General features: G+C 40.3%; 1 protein-coding gene across 5 annotated transcripts in view; it reads left to right on the top strand.

Moving 5' to 3' along the window:
• The window catches only part of LOC113220521 (ribose-5-phosphate isomerase), a 27,354-nt gene extending 2,696 nt beyond the window's left edge, over positions 1 to 24,658 (top strand). Inside the window, exons 2-5 of one of the 5 annotated variants that reach the window (XM_026449839.2) lie at positions 3,302 to 3,362; positions 4,824 to 4,879; positions 10,216 to 10,271; positions 13,571 to 13,738. In XM_026449839.2, coding sequence (XP_026305624.1) covers positions 3,302 to 3,362; positions 4,824 to 4,879; positions 10,216 to 10,271; positions 13,571 to 13,613 — 216 coding nt within the window. In that variant the 3' untranslated portion in view covers positions 13,614 to 13,738. Of the gene's footprint in view, positions 1 to 3,301; positions 3,363 to 4,823; positions 4,880 to 7,644; positions 7,689 to 10,215; positions 10,272 to 13,570; positions 13,739 to 20,748; positions 20,800 to 24,600 lie in introns of those variants that run through there. The other 4 variants (XM_026449842.1, XM_026449841.1, XM_026449840.1 and 1 more) reach the window with 4 other exon arrangements.
• Positions 24,659 to 24,672: the final 14 nt, after the last annotated feature.

Raw genomic sequence — 24,672 nt, 5'->3', positions numbered from 1 at the left:
CATCTCTTCATCCATATCCTTCATCATAGCCTTTATAATAAACTGGTAAACGTGTTTCCCTGAGTTCTGTGAGCCACTCTAGCAAGTTAATCAAACCCAAAGAGAGGGTTGTGGGAACTCCAACTTGAAGCTGGCAAGTCAGAAGTTCTGGAGGCCTGAACTTGCATTTGGTAGGAAGAAGGAGGCAATCTTGGGAGTTGAGCCCTCAACCAGTGGAACCTTATGGTATCTCCAAGTAGAGAGTGTTGAAATTGATTTGGAGGATACCCAGCTGGTGTCTGCTGCAGAGTAGATTGCTTGCTTGGGATATGGAGAGAAATCCCCATACATTTGGTTACAGAAGTCTTCTGTGTTGATAATTGTTGTGGTGTGAGAGCAGAGGAAAAAGAGAGTTTTTCCACACTCAGACATAGGACATTTTCTCATTGCTTGAAGATTTTTATATGTGAGATATTTAGCCATTTTGAATGTTTCTGTGCTGTGATGTGTTATTTACTTGTCTTGAAGTCCGTGCCTTTGGAGATTGTCCAGGTAGCTAAACAACTGTATTAGACACATTGCCTTCTTGAGAGCATTGGCACAGGTGGAATCCTGACCTAGTGCGAACCCTGTTCTGATAACCCAAGCCCCTGATGTATTCAGTGACTTTGGAATTGTGAGCTAGTAAAAGCAGTTCCCACCAGGTCAGTAACACAAAAGTTGTTGGGTATAGTCTTCTGTAGGTAGGAGAGGCTATAGAAGCATTTTTAGTGTACATGTATGTGGTTATGGGGACATTAGTATTTGATTTTTTTTTTATTTTGGTAACTCTACTTGTTGGTCATTCTTTCTAATCTTTTCTAGTTATAGATGTAGTCTAACTGTGAGAAGGACCATATCTAACGTGAGGCCTACGTTAACTGGCTGACTTTAAGTATTCCTATGGCCTTTGTCCTGTGGGGAATGAAGGATTTTAGTTGTGGCCCTGTTTGTCCTGAGGGCCGAAGCTTCAGGACTTTTCTTCTTCCTAAAAAGAAGGTTTTACTATGGGCTTTCCTTTGTCAGATAAATTAATTGTTAATTAGTTGTTGGAAATCTTAAGAAATTTGAAGTAGATTGATGTTTCAGCAAATTGAACTTCCGGAAGTTGCTTATTCGATTGAAATGGCTCATCCTGTAATCCCAGCACTTTGGGAGGCAGAGGTGAGAGGATCTCTTGAGGCCAGGAGTTCGAGACTAGCCTGGTTGACAGTGAGACTGTATCTCTTAAAATAATTAAAAAATTAACTGAGCATGGTGGCATGTTCCTGTAGTACTAGCTATGTGGGAAGCTGAGGCAGTAGGGTTATATGAGCCCAGGAGTTTGAGGATGAGTTTGTATGTGTGTGTGTGTGTGGGGGGGGGCATTGATATTATTTATATGTATTGTAAATATATATACAAGATATATATCTTGTATGTATATTTAAAACAGGTAAAATCACACATATATAAAATGAATATATGTCAAAGATTTTATTTAACTCACTAAATTAGGGAACTGGAAAAGTTATTAGAACCTGTTCATAGGTGTCTTCGTCCATTTTGTGCTGCTATAATAGAATACCTGAGACTGAGTAATTTATAATGAACAGAAATGTTTTGGCTTATACTTCTGGAGGCTGCGAAGTCCAGTATCAAGGTGCTGGCATCTGGTGAGAGAGAAGAGATGTTGCGGTGCTATGGGTGGGCACCAATCCCATCCATGAGGGTGGAGCCCTCTGATCCAATCACCTCGTAAAGGTCCCACTTCTTAATATTGTTATAATGGCAATTAACTTTCAACATGAGTTTTGGTGGAGATGTTCAAAGCAAACAGGAGAAGTCAACCATAAGCTCATATGTAGTAAAAAAAAAAATCTTAAAATGAATTTAGAAGATCTGTTAATAATTGTATCTCATAGAACACTATTAATTTGCTTTTCTATGAACAAAAATTACTTGCTTTGTTAACAGTTTTCTGCAAGTTAAAGTGTGTCTCTATAGAGTCGTCATATATCTTAAAGACAAAAGCACATACCTTCTTCGAGTCAGACAGTACAATCAGGTTCCAGCATCCCATTGGAAGGATATCCAGTAGTCTCTTTTGCTCATTTCAAAGTCTTAAGTTTTTCCTTACAATATTGAACTCATCTATAAAGTGTTAATAGTGGGTCTCTGGGTCATAAGTGATTGTTGTGAGATTTGACTTTATATTAACATTTATAAGCCTTCTTGGTAGGTGCTTAATAAATGGTAGCTGCCGCTTTGGTGTTCAGTTGACTTTGCCTTGCACCGGCAGGAGATAGATGTCAGGAAGTTGCTTAGGCACTGAACTCCATATTAGTTCCTGACTGTTAGTACCCTGGCCTCGTTTTGCTCTTTGTGGTCTAGTAGACTCAGCTGAGCTTTTACGCTGTCTTTGGTCTGTTTGTAGGTACCTTTGTTTCTTAAGATGGTAGGCTCGGTATTGTGATGTCTGCTTGTACTTTGTACTCAGAAAGTGCTCTGCTCTATTACAATCCTTCTATTGCAGATGAAGACTATTTTTCATGTTCTTAACTAAGCCTTTGCCCTCTTCCTGTTTTCTCTGAGGCAGGCTCATGCAAAATGAGCACCCCGTGGTGTCACCTAGGCAGATGCTGACATACTTTATTATTTTGAGGTTACTTCAGGCCCTCCCTTTATCTGCTGACTTTGGGAGAGCTCTAGATGGTGGGCCTGATGTGTCTTGTGGTGCTACCAACTTGAAGGTGCCTGTGGAAGACACTGAAGCCAGCCTTAGCTTTCCTCCTTTACCCAGGCTCCAGGCTCTATTTTTTTTTTTTTTTTTTAAGTGTTTTTCTAATTACCTCCCTGGGGTTGGCCAGGAATCTTTTTCTTTTCTTTCTTCTTCTTCTTTCTTTCTTTCTTTTTTTTTTAAACACACTGTTGCTGGCTTGAAATGTTGGGAATCTTTAAGTGTTTATATGCAGGCCATTTCTGTGAGGGTGACGCAAGTTGCTATTCAGTTGCAAGTAATTGCACCAATTATTTGGTAGAATGGAGGGAGGAAGTGGTGGTGTTGACAGTGTCAGAAACGAAGGGAGGAGGGCCTTGTTGAACATTTGTCCACCATGAATTGGTTAAAGTACAGCATTGAGGTTCAGTGTTTATGTTCCTATAAAATAGGCATGGTACCTGTCTTGCACCTGTGTTGGTGAATTGTTGTTCACAATAATTTTATAGCTTTAGGAAGTGGGCTGACAAAGGAGTAAAATATGGTATTAATAAGTTTTGTTTCTTCTTTCCCCCTTTTTGGCAGAATAACCAAGTGCTGGGAATTGGAAGTGGTTCTACAATTGTCCACGCTGTGCAGCGAATAGGTATGCTCTCTCACTGTCTCCTGGATGCTTTGTGGGTGATGATGGGGTAGGGAGGTAGAGGAGAGGGAGGAAGTGGTTTACAGGTTTGGCATTGCCCTTTTGGCTTCAGCAGTACAGAGCTGGAGAGAGGGACTACCCGAGGTCAGTTGAGTGTTTCTGCTCTTTTGTAGAGAGAGTGAATCTTGGGCCTCTTCATCCAACTTTGAAGGATGTCCTTGCCTTTGTTTACTCTACTCAGCTGGAGGGGAGGAGCTGACTTAGCTCGAGGTCCCAATATAATTTTAATCATGTCAGTGGTATTCTACCATTGAGTTCTTTGCTTGATCCCAGACTTCCTCAGGCAGATAATTGAGGCCACAGTGGGTTTGCCCTGTCCATGACCCTGGAGTGGATGTGGGGCTCCTGTCATTGATGGCTGGTTCCTGCAGGTGCTTATTTCACACTGATTAGGGTGTCTCTATGCTTAGGAAAGGCTCAGGAGTTATCAGCCCCTGTGGCTGCTCAACAGGTTTTACTGCCCTGCTCTTTGTTTGTAAGAACAAAGCCCAGAGGAGAGGCCTGCCTGAATGTCGAATTCTTCTAGGTGCCAAGGGGCAGAGCCCAGGAGGGAAAGTCCAGGAACACTTTGTTATGAAGGAGTGGTTGTAGTGCTGGTGTGATGACTTCTGGAAGGCTTCTCATTGGCCAAATAGGAGCTTTTGTGTTATATACCTTTCAATCTTAACCAAGTATCTGGAGAATACTTTCAGGGCACAGGAGTTACTGTGGATTTTGTAATGGTGGCACCCAAACCTCCCAAGATGCACTCAGTGATTAAAAAGACTTGAAATTTTAATAAGAGGTTTTTCCTGAAGTCTTTTTTTTTTTTTTTAAATCAAACTTTCCTGAAAGGTACAAATCCAAATTGAAAAAATAAATCTCCTTTAGCCACTCTCTGGGGCCTACAAATAAGTATCTTTTTTACTAAAATGCAAAAGTAAAGTTCTGGCTTTTTCCTAGAAGAGGCAATATAGGGGAGTTAAGACTGTGTGGCTAGACGGCCTGGGATCATGTCCCAGCTGTGCCCCTTATTAGCGGTATAACTACCAAATTACATTACCTCTCTGAACCTCAGTTGCCTTATCTGCAAAATGGGGAAAATAATTTAACCTTTTGGGTTGTTAGAATTAAGAGTTCATATATACAAAGTTCTTAGAATGTTGTCAGGCACGTAACAATAGCAAACACTGACTCTGCTTTCTGTGGTCAGTGCTTACCTCTCCAGGCTTTCTTGTGTCGCTATCTTCTGGTGTGTGAAGTACAGTCACCAGCTTTCCCACCAAGGAGGGGGACACAGGGTGAAAGGCAGCTATCCTTGGAAAATAGATCTTCCCTTGTCTGTTGGATTTGAGCAAACACATATGACAAGAAAAATAAAGTAAGGAGAGTGGAAAACTGCCAATATGGCTTTTGTTTCCACAGCTGAAAGGGTGAAGCAAGAGAATCTGAACCTCGTCTGTATTCCCACTTCCTTCCAGGTATGTCCTGCTTTCCATCTGCATCGTGACAGCTTCTGCTGTATCTTCTGGTTCCCCGAGGTTGTGGACACATGGCCTTGTCTTGTACCTCAAGGTTGTTCTAGGTCAGAGAGTCCAGGAATAGGAGAGTTTATTGACCAAGCATTCCTTCTTGGAATTGTAGTTTTAGGTGCATTTGTTTATTTACTCGGAGAATGTTTCAGTGCATGTTGAGTTTAGGCACTATGGAGTATGCAGGGATGGCCAGGTAGTCCCTCTCCTCAAGGAATATTATTCCTGTTTATAGGTGAAAATCAGGCTAGGCCAGGTGTGGTGGCTCATGCCTGTAATCCCAAGTACTTTGGGAGGCCAAGGTAGGCAGATCCCTTGAGCGCAGGAGTTCAAGACCAGCCTGGGCAATATGGTGAAAGCCTGCCTCTACAAAAAATACAAAAATTATTTGGGTGTGGTGGCTTGTACCTGTAGTTCCAACTAGGTGGGAGGCTGAGGCCGGAGGATCTCCCTTGAGCCCAGGGAGGTCCAGGCTGCAGTGAGGTGTGATTGTGCCAGTGCACTCCAGCCTTGGTGACAGAGTGAGACCCTGTCTCAAGAGGAAAAAAAAGAATCAGGCTAAAAGGAATTAAGCAATGTGTTAGTAATATAAGTACATCATAAATTAGTAGGAGCTGATGCAGGAAAGCAGTGGAGCCAGTTAAATATAGGGAGAGATAAGGAAAGAGCAGGTTTTTGGAAGTAGAAGGGAAGACAGTTGCTCAGATGGAGCCAACTCTTATCCCTCATCTGGCCATTGCAGGGAGGAGTTTGTGTATAATCTCGCGTTGGATTTGTCAAGGTGATACTATGCACTGGGGTAGGAGGTGAGATTTATGAGTGACTGATGCTTCCGGGACTTTATGGACTTAGGCTTGGACAGCTGGGTTTCTTAGGAAACCCTCCCAATCCTAGAGGTACAGAATGCTGGCAGCCTGCAGGCAGCTTTGGTGAAAGGAGAGAGGTTAATGTTCCTTCTAAACCAGACTGGCCTCAGCTTAACGGTAGGGAGCAAGGCAGAGATTCCAGGTAGACAGGTTAGGGAGTTGGATAGTGCACACTGTTGGAGCTTCCTTGATGTTAAATCTCTTGGAGACCTTAAACAAGGTGAATGGCCACCCAGGGGACTGAAGGCAATACCTTAAGTGTTTTATATTGCATTTTTTTTTTTTTAATTCTGCTGTCTTGAGGAGACACTTTTAAAGCCTCAGTGGCTTGTGGTGGATTTTTTTTAGTCTTTTGGAAAGCTAATTATCTAATTTTTCCAACTGACTTGATCATCAAGTATTTTTATTTCTTAGTTAATAAATTACATTGGTGTTTATTTTAAAGTTATATATGCACGTGCATGGAAGAAACAAATAATTCAAGTCTTTTTATTTAAAAGAGATAAAAGCACACTCCCCTCACCTTCCCTGAGATGACCACTACCTAGAAAGCACACTCTTCTCACCTCCCCACCCCTCACCTCCACTATTTCTTGCTCTTTACATGGACATACTTTTAGCTCTTTTAGGTGATTGGATATTTGCTCCAGTATTTTGAAACTACATGCTTTTCTTGATCTTTTTAAATTTTTCTCAACTAGGTTGACCCAAAAGGTTAAAATAACAGCTACTATGGATTTAAGTCAAAGTTAATTTTATTCTGAGCCAAGTTTGAGGACTATAGACCAGGGACGCAGACTCAGAGCAAACTGGGAGCATGTCTCTTTCTGTTGTAATTCAGGAGGTCAGAATTAGAGGAAAGAGTATGTTGGATAAAACAGACAATAGAAGACCACCGTTACATACATTCTGTGGCCGTAGTTCAAATTGATGAGCTAACATAATTTTGGCTGGAGTTTTATTCTTTTGGTAACATTTTTGCAGTATTTATAGTATTTGTAACATAGGAATATTAGAAAGACATTTTCCTGTCTTCTGAGCCCTCCAAACTGTTCCAACCTCTGCCTGTTACCCAGTTGCAAAGTCACTTCCATATTTTCAGGTATCTTCTCAGCAGCACCCCACTCTGCTGGTACCAATTTATTAGTCCATTTTCACAATGCTGATAAATACATACATGAGACTGGGCAATTTACGAAAGAAAGAGGTTCAATTGGACTTTTCATGTGACTGAGGAAGCCTCACAATCATGGTGGAAGGCAGGGAGGGGCAAGTCCCATTCTACATGGATGGCAGCAGGTAGAGAGAGAATGAGGAAGATCCAAGAGCAGAAACCCCTGATAAAACCATCAGATCTCATGAGACTTACTACCACGAGAGCAGTATGGAGGAAACAGCCCTCATGATTTAGTTATCTCTCACCAGGTCCCTCCCACGACACATGGGAATTATGGGAATGCAATTTGAGATGAGATTTGGGTGGGGACACAGAGCCAAACCATATCACCTGTATTCCATATATTATTCTGAGCAGGGTATAGAAATTAAGGGTCATCTCTCTCACCAGTGCTGTTCAACATAGTATTGGAAGCTCTGTCCAGGGCCGTCAGGCAAGAGAAAGAAAGGGTATTCACATAGGAAGAGAGGAAGTCAAACTGTCCCTGTTTGTAGATGACATGATTCTCTATCTAGAAAACCCCATCGTCTCAGCCAAAAAGCTCCTTAAGCTGATGAGCAACTTTAGCAAAGTCTCAGGATACAAAATCAGTGTGCAAAAATCATAAGCATTCCTATACACCAACAATAGACAAACAGAGAGCCAAATCATGAATGAACTCTCATTCACAGTTGCTATGAAGAGAATAAAATACCTAGGAATACAGCTAACAAGGGAAGTGAAGACCTCTTCAAGGAGGACTACAAACCACTGCTCAATGAAATGAGGGGACACAAATGGGAAAACGTTGCATGCTCATGGATAGGAAGAATCAGTATCATGAAAATGGCCATACTGCCCAAATTTATAAATTCAGTGCTATTTCCCATTAAACTACCATTGACATTCTTCACATAATTAGAAAAAACTACTCTAAAATTCATATGGAACCAAAAAAGAACCTGTATAGCCAAGACAATTCTAACCAAAAAGAACAAAGCTGGAGGCATCATGCTACTGGACTTCAAACTATAGTAATCAAATCAATAACCGAAACAGCATGGTACTGGTACAACAGACACATAGACCAATGGAACAGAATAGAGATCTCAGAAATAAGACTGCACATCTACAAACATCTGATCTTTGGCAAACCTGACAAAAGCAATGGGGAACAAATTCCCTATTTCATAAATGGTGCCAGGAGAACTGGCTAACCATATGCAGAAATTGAAACTGTACCTTTTCCTTACACCTTATATGAAAATTAACTCAAGATGAATTAAAGACTTAAATATAAAACCCTAGAAAATGAAAAACACTATAAAAACCCTAGAAGAAAATACCATTCAGGACATAGGCACTGGCAAACATTTCATGACAACAACATCAAAAGCAGTTGCAACAAAAGCCAATATTGACAAATCGGATCTAATTAAACTAAAGAGCTTCTGCACAGCAAAAGAAACTATCATCAGAGTGAACAGACAGCCTACAGAATGGGAGAAGATTTTTGCAATCTATTCATCTGACAAAGTTCTAATATCTAGAATCTACAAGGAACTTAAACAAATTTATAAGAAAAAAACTGAACAATCCCATTAAAAAATGGGCAAAGGACATGAACAGACACTTCTCAAAAGAAGACATTTATGTGGCCAGCAAACATGAAAAAAAGCTCAACATCACTATTCATTAGAGACATGCAAATCAAAAGCACAATGAGATACCATCTCATGCTGGTCAGAATGGCGATTATTAATAAGTCAAGAAATGACAGATGCTGATGAGGCTGTGGAGGCGGGAATGCTTTTATGTTGTTGGTGGGAATGTAAATTAGTTCAACCATTGTGGAAGATGGTGTGGCGATTCCTCAGAGACCTAGAGCCAGAAATATCATTTGAATCAGCAATCCCATTACTGAGTATATACCCAAAAGAATATAAATCATTCTGTTCTAAAGATACATGCACATGTATGTTCATTGCAGCACTATTCATAATATCAAAGACATAGAATCAACCCAAATGCCGCCAGTGATAGACTGGATAAAGAAAATATGGTACATATACACCATAGAATACTATGTAGCCATAAAAAGGAACAAGATCATGTCCTCTGCAGGGACATGGGTAGAGCTGGAAGCCAGTATCCTCAGCAAACTAACATAGGAACAGAAAACCAAACACCACATGTTCTCACTTATAAGTTGGAGCTGAACAGTGAGAACACATGGACGCAGGGAGGGGAACAACACATACTGGGACCTGTGTGGGGAGTGCAGCAGGAGGGAGAGCATCAGGATAAATAGCGAATGCATGCAGGGCTTAATACCTAGCTTATGGATTGATAGATGCAGCAGACCACCATGGCACACATTTACCTATGGAAAAAACCTGCACATCCTGCACATGTATCCTGGAACTTTAAATTAAATTTAAAAATAAAGAAATTAAGGGTCATATTTATATGATTTCAGGATTCCAAACATTTTGGGGACAGCACAAACTTCCTGAATTTGTTTACAGTGTAGAACTGAAACTGGACTCTTAAGTACTATTATTTAATATGGCCTATCAGCTCCCCATTGGGAAAATATGAGTATTATTTTTAAAAAATCTCTGCCGGGCGCAGTGGCTCAAGCCTGTAATCCCAGCACTTTGGGAGGCCGAGACGGGTGGATCACGAGGTCAGGAGATCGAGACCATCCTGGCTAACCCCGTGAAACCCCGTGAAACTCTACTAAAAAAAAAATACAAAAAACTAGCCGGGCGAGGTGGCAGGCGCCTGTAGTCCCAGCTACTCGGGAGGCTGAGGCAGGAGAATGGCGTGAACCCGGGAGGTGGAGCTTGCAGTGAGCCGAGATCTGGCCACTGCATTCCAGCCCAGGCGACAGAGCAAGACTCCCTCTCAAAAAAAAAAAATCTCTATTCCTACTAACACTATGTTATACGTCTATTATCCATGCGGGGTGCTAGTGCTGTAAGAGTACAGTGAATTAAGCTACATACCCTTGGTAGTAATTTTCCAGGAAGAAGAGGGTTCATAATGTTTGTGCATAAATGTATACCTTGTGTTTCTGCATCCAAAATGGTAGGGCACGTTTTAGAGGCCACTTCAGTTTCCATTTGGATTAGCATGGTCAGTAAACCTTGTTGAGTTTGGACGCATGCTGTTTTCCATCACTGGGTTTGGCATGGCCCCTTGTTAGTTGAGTAGTTGATTAACCTACTTAACAATAGTGTCATTATCTTTTTGTGTAGCTTCCCAACCCATACCTTCCTTCTGAAAGAATATTTCTTTTAATCCATTTAGACTGGTAAGTATTGACTTTTCTTGTGATTTTTTTGTTGTTGTTGTTGTTGTTAAATACATTTTTAGCTTGTCCTAATATCTCAAGTCCTGCCTTTATTGCACGTAAGGTTCTTTTTGCCTTAGTTGGCTAGTGCTGTTTTATCCACTAAACATGTTGTTGCCATTGAGCATTTATAATGGAAATGTAATGTGAGCACCAGTTACAAACCCAATAATGTTGGGTGCTCCAAGTTAAAGTGAGAGGAGCAGTAGTTACCCCTAGATATAGTTTAGTTTGAGTATACTGTAAGGCTTCTCACATTCTCCCTGCTAACATTCCCAAGTATCCTCTGGTGGTACTCTTGTCCACCAAGTAGCTCTTACTATTTGATTTCCAGCTTCATTAGAATGTTGTATAGACCAGTCACAAAAACAAGGTCCCTGACTCCTAGGACAAGAGATACTATGGCAAGGCACATAAACTGCAGCTAAATGTCTTCCGTCGTATCCAGGAGTTTGTATAGTAAGTGATCATCTGTATTCACAGTAACATAGTGATCTATTTGTAAAGTGTTAAAAATTGCCAGACCAGCCATGGAATTGGGAAGAACTTCCTGGATATCTTTCCCTAAATGGGGGCCTCTTGATTGTTTATTACGCCTGAAAACTGGTGCCATGAGCCATGGGAACATTGGACTGATTCTAAGAAGTTGATGTCAGGGTTCCAGTATCTTCTTGATATTGAAAAAATGTTTGTCCTACTTTCACATCAGTTAAACAATTTCCCAGTAAGAGGAATGGGGATCAAACAAATGAGGGGGTGTTAGTAGAAATTCAGTCATCATGCAGGAAAATACAAAAACAAAAGGTATATGCAGAAGAAATTCAGTGTGAGTTCAGGCCTGCCCTGGTAATTTGGGCAATGTTATCTAGTCAGGTCTTGTCTGCTTCCCATCCTCAGAGGTGTCAGGAATCTTAGAGATCTTTAATTGGAGATCTCCAGTGGACTTATAAGTTCATTTAGTTGTTGGAGCTTTCTTTAAATGAGAAATGTGGATCCAGGAGTCAGCCTTCAAGTTTTGCTGCACAGCAATTAGTTAACAATACCTGATAGAGTCCTTTCCAGTGAGGTTCAAGTGTGTCTTTTAGTTGATGTCATTTCCAATAAAAAAAGGTCCTTTGGCTAGACATGATGGTATGTAAGGTCTTTGTCTTCCAGGAGTACACTGTAAAAAGAATCTTTTATTAATTTCTTTTGGAGAAGGAAGTTTAGTTAAGCCTTGACAATAACTGAGTATAGCACCTTTCAATAAAGTTGGTTCATATAAATTATTATCCTGTTTCATAGGTTGACTTGTAATTATCTCGTAATTGATGTTATCCAAGAGAAGTTGCTCTTGGGTTAAGCAAAATCAATGGAAGAGCCTTTGGCCCAGTACGGAAAGCTTTTGTTAATTTTGCCAGCTGGATGTTTATTATTCCATTTATTTGTTCCACCAATCTAGAAGACTAAGGATGGTATACACAATGAAAATGTTGGAAAATGGGCCAGATTTTACAAACTGAGTGGACTATCTTTCTAGTAAAATGAGTTCTTCTATCGCTATGTAATTTGGAAGGAATTCCCCAAGAGGGAATTATCTGCTTCAACGATATTTTCCTCCTGTGTGTGCCATGACTTCTGCAAGGAAATGGTTCAACTCAGTGAGAGAACATACAAATCATAACCAAGATATTTATAATCCTGGGCTGGAGATAATTGGATAAAATCCACCTGCCAGAAATCAAAAGGTCTGGTGGGCAAAGGAAAATGCTGTTGATATCCATGAAGAGGCTGTCCTGGATTATGTTTAGGACAAACTGCACATTTAGCATAAGACTTATGAGTGATTGTGGGTGACTGTTTCCAGTAATACTGTTTTTTCTTAGGCAGTCATTTTCTGAGGCCCCTAGTGAGTGAGCTGACAGAAATGTTGTAATACAGGAAATTGAAATAAATTCCAAAGACAAAACAAGTCTGTTGTTGAGTCTATACTATAATTTGCAAGTGGGGGAAAGGTGTGTCTCCTTTGTTGGCCATATGTGCTTTTCCTTCTCTGAACCCTTTTCTTGAGCCACTTGGAGTTCCTTTTCAGTGGAGCTCATTAAAAAAAAAAATAACCACCTGTATAGTTTCATCTGATATTAGTGTTAGAGCAGCCTTTGGCTGCTGCATCAACAAAATACTTTTTCTCGGAAGGGCTGAATGTGGAGTGTCCAAGAATCTTAGTAATAGCTTCTTTTTTTTTTTTTTTTTTTTCTGGGAATTCCTTAGTAGGGGGCTCTAAGTTCTGCCTCGTCCTGGGGGTCTAAACTACTGAAGGGTCTCCCTTTGGGTCAGGATTTTCTCTAAAAGGTGCTATCAAAACTTCTGTGGGTGGAGGAGGGAATAAGGAACATCTGATCTGAGCAAAGTAGTTCTTTTTTTTTTGAGACAGGGTTTTGCTCTGTTACCCAGGCTGGAGTATAGTGGCATGATCATAGCTCACTGCAGTCTCGGCCTCCTGGGCTTAAGCGATCCTCCTGCCTCAGCCTCCTGAGTGATTGAGACTACAGGCAGATGCCACCATGCTCAGCTTTTAAAAAATTTTTTGTAGAGATGATGTCTCACTATGTTGTGCAGGCTGGTCTCGAACTCCTGGGCTCAAGTGATCCACCCACCTCAGCCTCCCAAAGTGCTGAGATTACAGGTGTGAGCCACTGTGCCCGGCCAAGGCAGTTCTGAAAGCAAAGAATAAGAGGGCTGAAGGAGCAGGTGGAGGGGAGGACGTGAGACAGTGGGAACGTGAGGCAATTTTCTCAGTCAAGGAATAGTTTCCAAGATCTTGCGGTTCACCTCCTGTATGGAAGCAATTTTATCATTACTTCTTTTAGAAGCATTTAGAAACCATAGTAGTAACTATCCCATTCTTTGTGTTTAATTTTTAAGCACAACTTTCCAGTTGTGCACGTAAATAATTGAATTTTGGGGTTTGGGGTCTTGAATGAGCCCCATTTTGGCCAAGTTAAGCTAATTTAATTTTCAGTGATGTTGGTTCAATGAGTCAAAAAATTTATAAGATGAGGTGCCATAATTTTTAGTCACAAGCCTAGCTGGTATCTTGGAACATGGTAATTCTCCTTCAGTAGCTTCAACTTCAGATGTCTTGTTTTAAATGTCTCTCCTCCCTTCTCTGTTGTCTGCACCAGATTAGGACTGTGTTCAGGGTAAAAAATGTGTTGCTTATGAGCTTCACTCCTCAGGTTCTTACCGCTGTGTTGGTCTGCTCTCTTAATGTGTTTCAGGAGAAACTGGCCTGCTGTGGCAGTGAGGTGCCCTGAATGCTAGGTGACCAGCCTATTATGAGAGTTCCCTGGAAGAGCTATTACAACTTAAGTGTTTTTCTGTTTATTGTGAAGCCCTTTGGAACCACTGCATGTCATGAGGAATCTCCTCTGACCCTTCCACGGGATTGTTTGTCACCTAAAAATACCTGAGATTCGGGCTGGTGGGTACAAGTATCCTTTATATTCGGAGCAATTTTATCTCTATTGCTCTTATATAGAATGTAAAGGATTGGTGCAGACAAAGGAGCTTTTGAAAAGAAAAACACTCAGCTAGTCAAAGAAACCACTGCAAGGTGGTCAAGCAATAGCTTGGTTTGATATGTTTTAGGGAAACATAAGACATCAATCAGTACGTGTAACATGTGCTTTGGTTCAGTCTGGAAAGGTGGGGCAACTTGAAGCTCGAGGGCAGAGTTGGGGTTTCCAGGTCATAGCTGCATTCAAAGATTTTCTGACTGGCAATTGGTTGAAATAATTATTATCTAAAGACCTGGAATCAATAGAAGGGAATGTTTGGGTGAAGATAATGGGTTATGGAGACCAAGATTCTTTCTTATGCAGATGAAGCTTTTAGGTAGCAGGTGTCAGAATAGATTGTAAATGTTTCGTATCAGACTTAAAAAGTGCCAGACTCTTAATTAATTCTCCCCTGCGTCAAGGAAAAGACCTGGAAAGGGAAGGGAATTCTTTACAGAATATAGATTTTTTTCCCCTACAGGAGACAGCTTTACTGGGCTATTTCAAAATATGTCAAAGAAATACATTTTAGGGTAAAATACAGTTTCTTTCAGGACCTGCTGTCATGTGATTCTATACTAGAATCAGATTGGAATTTGGTGTCTTATTGCTACAAATAGTTTGTTTTGTTCATCTTAAGATCTGTTTTAGCGGGGAGTGGTGAGGTGTGAGGATTGTTTGAGCTCAATTTGAGACCACCCTGGGCAACATAGTGAGACCCTATTTCTAAAAAAAGATTAAGAATGAAAATCTTTTTTAATGTTAATGGTTGTCAGTTGTGCCTGAATTCCAAAGGGAAGATGGTATAATGAGGCATATCTGACTCCCCTTTCCCATCATGATCTGAACTTGATTTTCAGGTTTTCTTTGGAACTCCCCTGACTGAGAGTAAGGGTCCATCAGGTTGGTTGGGAGGCATAGAATTTTGTTTTTGGTTTACAATGTATATAGGGTAAAAAGTTACCCAGTGTGCAGGTGTCTCAGGATCTGGAGAGAAATGATTGATTCTCTCCTGCATTTATGCTTCATCTGATAGGCAAGAAGGTTACAGTCAGCGAATGTTAGTGAAATGTTTGACAAATTCCAGCCTTGCAAGTGAGAGTTCATCTTTAATTTATAGGCCTGGTTTCTTTTACCTGTGTGTTCAACCTGCAGCCATCTTGAGCTGCTTTTAAAATTCTTTCAGATTTTCTTTTTCTGACAACTTTAGGTAATTGTAATTCTGAATGGATAAATGGAAGATGAACATTTGCTTATTCTTTACCTTGCTCTCACAGTTCATCCTCCCTCTCCTCTCGTAATTGTCCCAGTACAGTTACATTTTAGTTAGATTTTACTTGTTTTTTTACAGAATTGTAACTGCAGGAACCACACAGTGTTTTATGTATGATTACTTTTCCTTGCCTGCCCAATATTTTATTTTCCCCAAAGTGGTGAAATCTGTTTTATCCAGCACAGTGGGCATCCCACTCCATCAATTTCATCTGCTTTGTGAAGGCTTTCTGTGTCATCCAGGATGGGCAACTGCAAGCTGCTCTACTTGGCTGCATTCTTGGGGTCTCCCTTCACAGTCAGGAGATTTCCTTCTCTTTTGTCTTGTTTTGAATTGCCCTTGCTGCTGCTGCTGCTACTGCTGCTGCTTTTTTTTTTTTTTTTTTTTTGTTGAGACGGAGTCTCACTCTGTCGTCAGGCTGAAGTGCAGTGGTGCAATTTCGGCTCACTGCAACCTCCTCCTCCCGGGTTTCAAGTGATTCTCTGCCTCAGCCTCCCAAGTAGCTGGGACTACAAGTGCCCACTACCACGCCCAGCTAATATTTTATTTTTAGTAGAGACGGGGTTTCACCATGTTGGCCAGGATAGTCTCTATCTCCTGACCTCATGATCCACCCGCCTCGGCCTCCCAAAGTGCTGGGATTACAGGTGTGAGCCACCGTGCCCAGCCCTTCTTTCTTCTTTCTTCTTCTTCCTTCTTCTTCCCCCTTCTTCCTTCTTCTTCTTCCTTCTTCTTCCTCCTTCTCCCTCCTTCTCCCTTCTTCTCCCTTCTTCTTCTTTCTTGTTCTTTCTTCTTCTTTCTTCTTTGTTCTTTCTTTTTTTTTAAGATGGTGTCTTGCTCTCGTCACTCAGGCTGGAGTGCAATGGCGTGATCTCAGCTCACTGCAACCTCCGCCTCCCGGGTTCAAGCGATTCTCCTGCCTTAGCCTCCTGAGTAGCTGGGAGTACAGGTGCCTGCCACAATGCCCAGCTGATGTTTTTGTATTTTTAGTAGAGATGAGGTTTCACTATGTTGGCCATGATATTTTGGATGTCTGAATATATATATATATATATTTTTTTTGTTTTTCAAGCTACGAGTAGGACTTTTTTTTTTTTTTTTTTTTTTTTCAAGACAGTGTCTTCTCACTGTCACCCATGCTGGAGTGCAGTGGTGCAATCTCGGTTCACTGCAGCCTTGACCCCTTGGCCTCTAGCCATCCTCCCACCTCAGTCTCCTGAGTAGCTGGAATACAAATGTGTGCCTCCACACCTGGCTAAGAAAATATCTTTATGCAACTTTTCCTCAGTCAATCATTTGACTCTGTAGAACACTATGTTAAATACTTTCTTAGGAATTTTGTAGGCATTTCTCTGTTGTCTTCTGGTTTTTAATTTGCTGTTGAGGAGGTAGATACACTTCTGATTTGTGATCCTTTGTGTGAAATCTGTTTTTAATTCTCAGAGAACTCATGTAACCTTTTGTTACCATGTTTTTCTCCAGTGTTCTGAAAACACCATGATGTGTGTCTTGGTGTGGATCTATTTTCGTCCAGTGTGCTGGGCACTTGCTGGGACAGCTCATCATCTCTGCAGTTTTGGGAATATTTTCCCTATTATTTATTTCATTTTTCTTCCCTCTGTTTTTTTCTGGTTCATCTTTCTGGGACCTTCTTGTGACTTTGGTGTTTATGGACAGTCTTATTTTGTCCCTTTGCTTCACTTTTAGCTTTGTCTTTTTCTGACACTTTTACTGAGCTTTCTTTGTTCTCATGTGTTCAGTTTTTAACTGTTTTTTTGTGTTTTCTGAAAATTTTTCTTAGTAGGATCTTGTTTTTGTTTTATGGTTCATTTTTTTTTTTCTTCTATTTCTTCTTTGAGGATGTTAATGATTTTTGTTTAAGGGACTTCTTCTTGTGCAAGTTTCCTCAGTTGTTTTTTCCAGTTCATGGGAGGTACACTTCACAGTAAAATTCACTCCTTTTAAATATAATTTTTAGTTTTGACAAGCACAGTCATTCATGTAACAACCAACACAATGAAAATATTGTTGGATTGTTTGGTCTTTTGTTTCCTATCTGCTTATTTCTTGTTTTTGTTTTTGTTTTTTTTTGTTTTTTTGTTTTTTTGTTTTTTTTTAGACGGAGTCTCATTCTGACGTCCAGGATGGAGTGCAGTGGTGTGATCTGGGCTCACTGCAACCTCCACCTCCTGGATTCAAGTGATTCTCTTGTCTCAGCCTCCAAGTAGATGGGAATACAGGCACCTGCCACCATACCTGGCTAATTTTTTTGTATTTTTAGTAGAGACAGGGTTTCACCATGTTGGCCAGGCTGGTCCCAAACTCCTGGCCTCAACTGATCTGCCTGCCTTGGCCTCCCAAAGTGCTGGGATTACAGGTGTGAGCCACTGTACATGGCCCCTGTCTGCTCCTTTGAAGAGTGCTGGGCTACCTGATTGTCAGCCAGCTCTCAGGATGAGGATTGTCTGTCAGGTCATTACCTTGGGGAACTCCTGATGTCAGATCATTTGTATTTCTTCTCGCTGGTCAGATGTCCTAGAGAAGGCTGCCCCATTTCTTTCTGGGAGGGGTATGCATGGCTACCCATGGCCTGGGAGTCAAGTAGGTAAAGAGGACTAGAAGATGTCTGTCAGTATTCTGGAAGTAAACTTGCTTTTAATTCTCTTGTTTTCAATATAATACCTGTGGTAGATGAGAGAAAGTGCCTACAACATTTTGCAGCATCTCCTGAACATGGGCATGAACATGTGACTTGTTTGTCAGCCACCAAGTTCTGGGATAGCTGCTGTGCAGCAGTAGCTCACCGATAGGGTACCCTTGTCCTCAAATGTGCTTGACCATCCAGTCCTAAGACCAACGTTTGACCTTCTCTAGAGAATCAGCATGCTGTTTTGGGAGTACAGAGGGAGGACTAGAGGTATAACAAGTTTTAAATTAGCCTTTCAACCAGTCTTCTCTTTTTTTTACTCCTACTGTAACCACAATAGGTTCGTCACTTAATGCACACAGCAAATCAATACACAGAGACACTGGGTTGTAGCAGAGAAAGATTTAACCATAGGGCCACCAATCAAGGAGACAAGAGGAATCCTCAAATCCGTCTCCCTGAGTAGTTGGGGGCTGGGGATTTTAAGGGTTTTGGAATAGGTTGAAGTGTGGAGATGATTGGAAAGAGTGCAGGTTGAAGTCAAGGGACAGGAGATGAAGAAACAGTATTCTCATGCCGATTTTGTTCCTCTTAGGGGGGAAAGAGGAGCCTCAAACTGGTTGATGTCAACTATTCAGCTGGAATTCAGGGTCTGAAAAAATCATAAGCAGTTCTTAAAAGCCTTATGATTCTAATTAATGTCAGAGATCCCATCTATAAGAACACTGGGGGATGCAATTAATTCTTAAAAGCCCATGACTCTAATGTCAGAAATTCTATCTATAGGAACAGTGAAGATACAAGTGATCAGTATGTAGAGCTACATGACTTTTGGTTACAAGGAAGTGGGCCAAAGTGCAGCCTGATTAATGCTTAATTATAACTGTATTTCTCTTCAGAATTCATGTTAACTCTGTGAGGTTGGCTTCACATCCTGAAGTTGAAAATATCACTGCTTCCTGAAACTTTTGGGAGGTTCTGTGGTATTTTAGTTACTTCTTAGCTTTCTTTAGTACTGGCCTAGGTTTTTTGTTTCTTTCTTTTTTTTTTTTTTTGAGACGGAGTCTCGCTCTGTCGCCCAGGCTGGAGTGCAGTGGCCGGATCTCAGCTCACTGCAAGCTCCGCCTCCCGGGTTTCTGCCATTCTCCTGCCTCAGCCTCCCGAGTAGCTGGGACTACAGGCACCCGCCATCTCGCCCGGCTAGTTTTTTGTATTTTTCAGTAGAGACGGGGTTTCACCGTGTAGACCAGGATGGTCTCGATCTCCTGACCTCGTGATCCACCCGTCTCGGCCTCCCAAAGTGCTGGGATTACAGGCTTGAGCCACCGCGCCCGGCCGGTTTTTTGTTTCTTATTCATGCATTTACCATTGTCCATCAGTGTTCCAGCTTTTAAAATTTGTTGCTGTTTTCTCCTCTTTGGTGAGGTTTATGCCTTTAAGAAAAAAATCCTTTATTGTAGTTTCAGAGAGGTTTTGAGAAGGAGCTGTGAAAGAAAAATAAATCTTGGGCCCCCAAATCACTAAGCCAAGGGAAAAGTCAGGCTGGGAACTATGTCAGGCAAACCTGCCTCCCGTTTTCTTTCTAAATAAGGTAGCTACAAAATTAAAAAGGTACATACCTCCCTCAAAATTTGCCTACAAGGAGATACTTGTGGACAAAAGACAGAACTCAAAGTCATCCCTCTGAGACTCACCTGAGACAAATCCATATCTGATTGCTTCCTCTACCCTATTGTTTATGTAAAAATGCAGATATTGAGCTAGACTAAATTGTGTATTCAGTGGATTGCGGCTGGAGAACTCAAAAGAATGCAGTCTTTTGTCTGTTATCTACTTGTGACCCGGAAGACCCCTTCACCACCTCAAGTTGTCCTGCCTTATCAGACTGAACCTAGGTACATCTGATACATATTGATTGATATCTCATGTCTCCCTAAAATGTATAAAAGCAAGCTGTACCCTGACCACCTTGAGGCACATGTCAGGACCTCCTGAATTTCTGTCACAGGCACATCCTTAACCTTGGCAAAATAAACTTTCTAAATTGATTGCGACCTGTCTCAGATACCTTTTGGTTTACAGAGCTGAGCTAAATGCAGGTGTTCAAACTGCCATCTTTACCTGGAAGTTTGATCCTGTGTTTTTAAGACAGCACTTCTCACCTAACTGTGTTTTATGGTGACAATTGATAACAGTGTATCCAGACTGGAAAGTGCTGGCCCATTCCAGTTAATTGGGTGGAAGAGTCATTGAGAATTCACAGGGCCTTTTAAAATTCACTTGTTCAGATTACTTTTTGTCCCACTCAAACATAAACTTATTTTTGTGTTAAGTTTAGCCAGATACAGTCTCCGGAAATGGTTGAAAGGAAGTCAGAATGTTTTGTGGGGGCCAAGAGAAAACTTCCCCTTTGCCCTCTGAAGATTCACTGAAAATTACTGACAAAAGGCATACAAATGTGTTTGATCATGGTTTTAATGTGGCACAAGTGCCTTCAGCATGAAGATCCAAAGATCAGAGGAAACTCTTCATTTTTATGCTTAGGTTCATCAAAGTATGGACAGCCGTGTAGAGATACTATTGGACAAAAAGGATATGATTTAATGCTAGTAGATACCAGCTGAGTTGAGAAACCCAGCAAGACCCTCGGTTTAGATCCTTCCCAATCTCTGCAGCACTCCTTCCTTCTTGGTATGGGGCAGGACCGTCTTTGGAATGGGGGTCTTATGATCTACAGTCATACAAAAATAGGTGAGATAATTTCTTTATGTCCCGTTTTGGCGTAGAAAGATGAGGGAGGGAGAAGGTTAGAGTAATATTGTTAAATTTTGTGAACCCCCAAAATGTGAGATAAGTCTCAGATAATTTAGAAAGTTTATATTCCCAAAGTTTAGGACATATGCCTGTGACACACTTCCAGAGGTCCTGATGACATGTGCCCAAGGTGGTCAGAGCACAGTTTGGTTTTATACATTTTAGGGAGACGTGAGCCATCAGTCAACATATGCAAGATGAACATTGGTTTGGTCTGGAAAGGCGGGACAACTCGAAGCAAAGGCGGGAAGACTTGAAGCAGGGAGGGAGCTTCCAGGTCATAGGTAGGTAAGAGACAAATGGTTGCATTCTTTTGAGTTTCTGATTAGCCTTTCCAAAAGAGGCAATCACGTATGCATTTATCTCAGTGAGCAGAAGGGTGACTGAATAGAATGAGAGGCAGGTTTGCCCTAAGCAGTTCCCAGCTTGAGTGACTTTGGGGCCCCAGATTTATTTTCCTTTCACATTTCCCCACTTTCTTTTAAAAAATCTTTTGGAGGCCGGGCGCGGTGTCTCAAGCCTGTAATCCCAGCACTTTGGGAGGCCAAGACGGGCGGATCACAAGGTCAGGAGATCGAGACCATCCTGGCTAACACAGTGAAACCCCGTCTCTACTAAAAATACAAAAAACTAGCCGGGCGAGGTGGCGGGCGCCTGTAGTCCCAGCTACTTGGGAGGCTGAGGCAGGAGAATGGCGTAAACCCGGGAGGCGGAGCTTGCAGTGAGCTGAGATCCGGCCACTGCACCCCAGCCTGGGCGACAGAGCAAGACTTCATCTCAAAGAAAAAACAAAAAAGAAAAAAAAAATCTTTTGGAGAAAGCATTTTAGAAGAAAATGAGTCTCTCGTTTCAGGTTTCTTCTGATATCTCTTGGCTGGGATTGTTTATTCCTAGACAGGTAGGTCCTGAGTTTTTAGGAAAGTTCATTTTTAGCGGGTCGTGAAGTCTCATGTCCTATGAAGAGAAAATAGGGGGAGGAAGGGAGAAAAGCAACAACAAACAAAAGAACAATCCTGGAAAACTGATGTAGGCCACATTGCTCTAAAGTCCATACATTAGTAGACAGGTATGAAAGTGGCTTATGTATGTAAATAGGTTGCTGTTATTTTCTTCTAAAGTTTAAGTTGTCTAGCTTCAATTTGCAGGGCTTTATGAAAGCACAGCTCAGTTTTCAGTGACTCCAAATTTGGAACAGTGGGGAAAAAAGAAGGGGGAAAAAAAAGCCTGAAGACATTATTTTGTAGGTTGTAGCCAAGAAAAATTAGAATTTGGTTCAAGTTGTAGAAAATAGTAAAATTGAAAAAACGTAGGCAAGACTGGAATGTAACAACAGGTGTGCTATAATTTTTGAAACAATTTTTCTCTAGTTTCCCATTTTTACTAAAGACAAATCATGGTAGGACTGATTTGCATTATTTTACTTGGCCTTATTATTTGTATACAGTGCAGCAAGAATGATAATTACTTTTTTTACATAGGCTTTTAAATTGGCTTTAATGGAACTTTGTTCTGTAGAAGGAATCTCAGGTAAGACTCGTTTTTTTGAGCCGAGCCCATCCATTGTGGATTTGTACCATCAAATACCTATGAGCTGGATGAATTCCTTTCCTCTTGAGGTTCCAAGATAAACTTGGGCCTCCTGGGCCTGTCAGAAAGTGACATTCTTTACTTACCACAGGTCAGGAACCCTGTACTGGGACTGTGTAGACAAAGGTATAAGGTCAGTTTTTCCAAGGGCCTTTTATTGGCTCCATAAGTCAGTTTGATTTCTTTATGGAAGACACACCATTCAGGTTAAAGTGTTGGTAAAATAACCAGTTTATTTAATTGTGCCCCATTACAAATACAGATTCTTACTGCACTTATGCAAATAACTGTATTGTCATAAGGTAAGAGTAGTCACAAATACTCCCCAAATTTTGTAGAAATCAGGTAGAGAAAAACAGGTATGCCCCAAATTTGGTTCATAACAGTATACTTTACTAAATTGTTAAAAGCTATAAATAGCTTAAAAGAAGTTTTTTTTGACTCTGAAAAATAAAAGAGAGGATCAGCAACGTCTTAAGCAAAACGTTAGAAAGATTACTTCAGACTTATATTAGTTTAGTCCATGCAGTTAATTCCTGTTCTGCTTGATATTCATGAATATTTCAGCTCTCTGAGTCCTGAAAGTTTTTTCTTTATTCTGATGTTACAATCTCCAAAGTTATGAGAAACTTGTATTCAAGAGCACCTGTTAGAGTTTTGTAGCTCATTATAAAGCCACCTTCTAAAGAGGACTAAACAAGACAACAGTTGTCATAGATGACAAAAAGTTTTAGGGCAGCCATAGTCAAAGACACAATTGAGAAGGAAATTTGTTACCTCTGTGGCACATAGTAATTTAACATAACAATTATAATTATTACTGATAACATACATTAAGCCATATCAGAATTATAGGAGTTTCCCATAATTTTGGAACACATACTAATAACATTTATAAAAATACAGCCCAGAGAAAAGTACACACTATTTCATAAATGACAATGCTTCCTGTATAATTTTTATACCAAATAAGCCAAATTATGTCATTGGATTTTAGGGAACCTGTATCTTAAAGATTTAATTAGGTCAGAAAAAGACATAATTTATTATTTGATTTTGAAAATATTGTCAAATATCAAAGGTTTAAAACACTTGATACCACAAAAGAGGATCACAGGTCATTGTAAAATAAGTCATTCATTTAACCAAAGTGATAACCTAAGGATTTAAATTAAAAAAAAAAAAGTCAAAAACTTTTATTTTTTGAGAGAGGAAACTTAATTTTCCAAACAGTAAGCCCTAATAAAAACATGAAGCTAATTAAATTTGTTTTCCAAAATTTATAAACAATTTATAACATTTTAATCTTGAACATAAGATATAACTTCTATAAGCCTTTTATAAACTTTATAACCTTTATTAAGGAGTCAGTTAATGCCTCAAGATAACCTTGCTAATCTGACACAGGTGCCCATATGCTGGTCTTGCATCAGTGTGCTTATGACATTAATGATTTACTTATAGTGAAACTGAACTTATTTTATCTCTCAAAATTGGCCCTGACGATCTCACACACCCACCTCTTCCATGATAGTCCCTTGGCCTTGAGGAGTTGAATAACTTTAATTTCTGGCCTGTGTCTCAGTAATGCAGTTTATTTTGATTGACATCTTATATGGGATCTGATGATGAGGCTTTAATTGCTGTCAGTATTTAAGATTTCACAAGACTTGGTATCCTTTTCAGACTCAGGAGTCAAAGCCCTGTAACTTAATGTTACAAGAACTTTAAAAGCACATACAAAAAGATACATGGATGTAATAACCTTAATTTAAAAAAATTTAGTCTCAGTTTTTTTCCTAAGCAAACCAAAGCTTAATGCCATAGGAATTATTTCCATAAAATGTAAAATCTGTTAGGCCAGTTACAGAATATTATGTTGGAAGAAAACATTTCCTTTAGACCTTTAAGAAATTATTGTTAGCATCAGGCCACAACAAATAGAACTTGAGGGAAAAAAAAACTTATATGAGCTGAAAATGAGTTGGAGAGCATTACTTTGCTCCTTTTAAAAGGGGAGAGAAAACTGAAAATGGTGAGATGCAATAAATGTCAAACTTCTAAAACAAAATTAAAAAAATTTAAATTATTTTAAAATACATTATTAAATATATTTTAAATATATATTATTTAAATATATAGGAATATATTTAATAGTTATGAGATACCATCTCACACTGGTTAGAGTGGCCATCATTAAAAAGTCAGGAAACAACAGATGCTGGAGAGGATGTGGAGAAATAGGAATGCTTTTACATTGTTGGTGGGAGTGTAAATTAGTTCAACCATTGTGGAAGACAGTGTGGCAATTCCTCAAGGATCTAGAACCAGAAATACCATTTCACCCAACAATCCCATTACTGGGAATATACCCGAAGGATTATAAATCATTGTACTATAAAGACACATGCATATGTATGTTTATTGCAGCACTATTCACAGTAGCAAAGACTTGGAACCAACCCAAATGCCCATCAATGATAGACTGGATGAAGAAAATGT

Source organism: Piliocolobus tephrosceles, unplaced genomic scaffold (genome assembly GCF_002776525.5).
Source record: "Piliocolobus tephrosceles isolate RC106 unplaced genomic scaffold, ASM277652v3 unscaffolded_1480, whole genome shotgun sequence".
NCBI lineage: Eukaryota > Metazoa > Chordata > Mammalia > Primates > Cercopithecidae > Piliocolobus > Piliocolobus tephrosceles.
The sequence above is the reverse complement of the archived record's forward strand: the minus strand, read 5'-3'. Positions and strand labels throughout refer to the sequence as shown.